We start from the raw sequence: 4,204 nt of genomic DNA, 5'->3' as shown, positions 1-4,204 counted from the left end.
TAAAGCTACCTTAAGATGACCTTGAGATAAATTTTCGTCTTCAGTAACATCTTACTATTTCAGGATCTGCATGGGGTTTCGGTGTTCTGATAAGTGTTTTATTTTCCTGTTAACGAGGTACTTGTGAGTCACACCCTGGTTACTGGAGTAATATATCTTAGTTACTGCAGTGTATTGTTCCCTCTCTTAGCTACGCTTAAGTTGTGGCTTTATGTTCCTCATTATTTTTCACTCCTTTTAACCGTTGTATCAGTGTGCGCCATTCCTAACACTGAGCAACACATGAGAGATGTTAGGGATTTGGGTTTGAGCTGAAGGAATAATAAGTGAAGACCACTACCCTACAGCCTCCAAACTCTTACCCTTTGATTCAGGTGATTCTGTAGTAACCGTGCAGCCTCCTGTGGTAAACATGACTGACTGCTCTTTTTTCTTCCGCTATTTTAAGCAAAGTAAAGCAGCAGTTTGGCTGAAAGAAGACATGAAAAAGATTGTGACAGTGCCACTAAACGAGCAGAGCAATTCCACCTACACAAAGTTATTTGGAGTCAGTCTCCAAGACCTCCACCAGCAGGGGCTGACTGAGAACGGCGTTCCAGCTATCGTGGGGAGCATAGTGGAGTACTTGACCATGCATGGTAAGTCCAGTTGTGTTGTAATTCTGTTGCTTTGTGTGAATTACTTCATCATGCATTATTAGAATAGTCCCTAAAACACCTTAATTAGAATATTGAATTATGGCATAATACACTTTGCCCTTATAAAAGGATGTTAAGGGCATTATGACTGCTTAACATTCTTTTGAAAATATTTAATTCAACTTACCATCGAGAAATCACTTTAATTATTGAGGTTTCTAGTTTGGAATGATTCCTAGTTTTAAGTGCTAAAATACACTGTTTTAATGTTAACAGTGAGTTCTCTTGATTCATTAAATTCCCACTGAGAGTCAATAATTTTTAATGTAACAGAATACTTTTTGAGTATCTCTTTCAGCTTGAGGTCAGTCATGAACTTACTGAATGCCTTAATTGCCTTTAAAACTCAGAATACCAAAAAGAAAAGTATGATATATAACCTAGTATGGTGTTGGGGGGGGGACATTAACTTTTGGAATGATACAATCAATTGTGTCAAATAATTGCAGAGTGCCACAGTACATTGCACGATAAAAAGATAAATTATATCTCTCTTAGTTGCTGAGAACTATTATGTTTTATAGCTTTTTAAATTATTTTATTTAAAATGGAACTTAGAAACCTGGATAATTTGAGACAATGAGGCTTATCAAACTAGGGCAGTATCGTGGGAGAACTCCAAACTGTATAATAAATATCAATAAACTTTAAGAGATTTGTGAAGAAAGTATTCAGGGGGAAGAGCTTGGAATTTTCATTTTCTATGCTGAAACAACATTTCTATACTAAAACAAGACTCACTGCAGAGTAGAATATAACATTTGCGGGCATTTTTAAACGTAAAACTTGAGACCTGGACGAAGTTCTGTACTTTGCACGGTTTGCTTCCGCCCCTGAATCTTGCCGTGATTCCGAGTCCGTTCTTCCTGGTGAGAAGGTGGCTGCATGGGAAATGCCTGAGAGGCATGGTACCGCCTTTCTTCTGTAGGAACATGTGTCTGCTTGTGACAGGGACCATGTGGCAAGACAGTTCAGACCTCAGAAGGTTGCCAGGTGTTTTGTGTTAGTTGAAAAACAGGTGTTTTTTCAGGTTACTTGGTATGTAGATGACAAAATGGTATTTTGTTCTGAAAACTGAAGAGCCAGGTTTGCATTTTTAACCCGTAGGCGTTGTCTCCTTGTTTTTGGAGGAAGATAGCTGCAGGAGGGTGAGATTCTTAGCGAGCAGCTCTGAGTTTGTTCAGATACTTTAAACAGGTTAAATACAAAGGTGTTATTTGCAGCATGGCAGGAAGATGGGCCCTTGGCCTAGAAGATCCTGAAGCCAGATGTTGCTGAGTTAGAGCTTTGACAGGACTCATTTACACACTCAGTATTGAGTAAAACTGTATCCTACTGACTTAGCTACAAACGGATCTCTAGGTAATGCATTTAATATCTTAAATTTCAGTATTACTCATTTGGATGCCAAAGTGGGACCACCTAAAGTAATATTTTGGTTTTGGCATCATTAGTATTCTGACCTTTTATGCAACAATGATTGAATAGTAGCCTTTTGAGGTTACTCTTATGTAAAATCATTTTCACTTTTAATCTTTTTAAAAGTATTGCATATTAATATATTTATGTGGTTCAAAATTCAGAAGGGTATATAGTGAAAAGTCTCTCCCTCCAAACCCTGTCCCCTGACCATTCATTTCCCCTCCCAGAAACAATATTACTATACTATTTTTTGCTATGTTCTTACAAAGATATTTGAATATATAAGCAGATATGTGTATTTTTTCCCTCTTTTAACATAGCACACAGTGTACACTGTTTATGAATCCTCTTAAAAAAAAAAAAAAAAAAACACTCAGGACTTCCCTGGCGGTCCAGGGGTTAAGACTCTGCAATTCTACTTTAGGAGACATGGGTTCGATCCCTGGTCGGGTAACTAAGATCCCACATGCTGCACAGCACGGCCAAAAACAATCACTCTACAGTATATTTTGGAGACTGTTCCATTTTACATAAAGAGCTTTCCTCATTTAATTCTTTTTTCCCCCTGCACGCTATTCCACTTTATGTTTGTATGTGTCACTGCTTTAACCAGTCACATCCTGATCAGCATTGAATTGTTTCCAGCCTTTTGATGTCTACAAACAACGATTCAGTGACTGACCTTTAACATGTATCAAGCACTGTGATGTGTCTGTAGACTAACCTTTAGAAGTGGACTGCTGGGTCAAAAGATAATGTGCACCTATAATCAACCCCAGGAGTTAAAATAAACCAGTTCTTTATAGTCACACCATCAATGTATGAAAATCTGGGAAAAATTTGAATTAGAGATTGCTTTTCTTCTGCCTCTCCTTGGCATACCCTTAGCTGTACTTTAATAGGGTGTGTTCAGGTTATGCAAAACTAAATGTCTTAGTGGGCTCAGTCAGTCATTCTTAACCAGGGATGTGAAATGGTCACTAGCGGAATCTTTTCAGAATACCCATGCAATTGGCAGTACCTCAGATCTACTGAATCAGGACCTTTTCTGAAAATTTATTTATTTATTTATTTTTGGCTGCGTTGGGTCTTCGTTGTTGTGTGTGGGCTTTCTCTAGTTGTTGTGAGCAGGGGCTACTCTTCATTGCGGTGTGCGAGCTTCTCACTGCGGTGGCTTCTCTTGTCGTGGAGCACGGGCTCTAGGCATGTGGGCTCCATAGTTGTATTGTAGCGCATGGGCTCAGTAGTTGTGGCTCGTGGGCTCTAGAGCACAGGCTCAGTAGTTGTGGCGCACGGGCTTAGTTCCTCCACAGCATGTGGGAACCTTCCCGGACCAGGGCTTGAACCCGTGCCCGCTGCATTGGCAGGCGGATTCTTAACCACTGCGCCACCAGGGAAGCCTGAGGCATATCATCTTTGTACTATTTTAAAATAACTAATCTTGATGACAGTGTTACTGGATTCCTTCTACTTTACCATTAAGATGCTGTGGGATATTTAAATAGTGTAGGTTTCTCCACTTACCACTAGATGTCAGAATATGCTTACATATTGTCACATGACTTGCAGGGCCAGTGTGCCAATAAGAAAAATTCTGAATTCTGGCATATTTCATTTCTGTTGATGTATTCATACATTCATAGCTGTGCTCATCAGACTTCGAAATAAATACTTCAGTTGTACAAGAAAGTAGTTGTCAGCGTTATATATTATTTTTTGGTATTACTAAACCACTTATAAGTTGCTGTTTCGTGATGATTAACCCGTATCTCATGAAATCAAATATGACAGGATCTCAGATGTATGGCAGTAACTCCATAAAGCTTTCTAAACATCTCCTTCCTCTGATGTTTCTGTTATAATCATTTCCTAAGAATTTAGAGTAGGAAAGATTAGAGATTATATAATCTGGTAAACCTCACATGGGTATTGTATATATTATAAGTTCGTAAGGGACTTTTAAAAGCTATGTGGATTCTTTTTGCCAGAGTGTAATATAGCCGTGTCCAGAAGTAATCTTCTCCGGATTGAAAAATCACTATGTATCCTAAGAGTTCTTTTTTTTTTTTTTTTTTTTTTTTTTT

The 4,204-nt window shown here is 38.5% G+C and overlaps 1 protein-coding gene across 1 annotated transcript in view; it reads left to right on the top strand.

Moving 5' to 3' along the window:
- The first annotated feature begins 412 nt into the window (after positions 1 to 412).
- Positions 413 to 4,204, top strand: part of LOC103081011 (protein FAM13A-like) — a 31,291-nt gene continuing 27,499 nt past the window's right edge. Inside the window, exon 1 of the mRNA XM_007450030.1 lies at positions 413 to 638. Within this exon, the coding sequence (XP_007450092.1) occupies positions 413 to 638 (226 nt within the window). The remainder of the gene's footprint in view (positions 639 to 4,204) is intronic.

This window comes from Lipotes vexillifer, unplaced genomic scaffold (assembly GCF_000442215.2).
Source record: "Lipotes vexillifer unplaced genomic scaffold, Lipotes_vexillifer_v1.1 scaffold178, whole genome shotgun sequence".
Lineage (NCBI taxonomy): Eukaryota > Metazoa > Chordata > Mammalia > Artiodactyla > Lipotidae > Lipotes > Lipotes vexillifer.
This window is presented reverse-complemented; position numbering and strand designations above follow the sequence as displayed.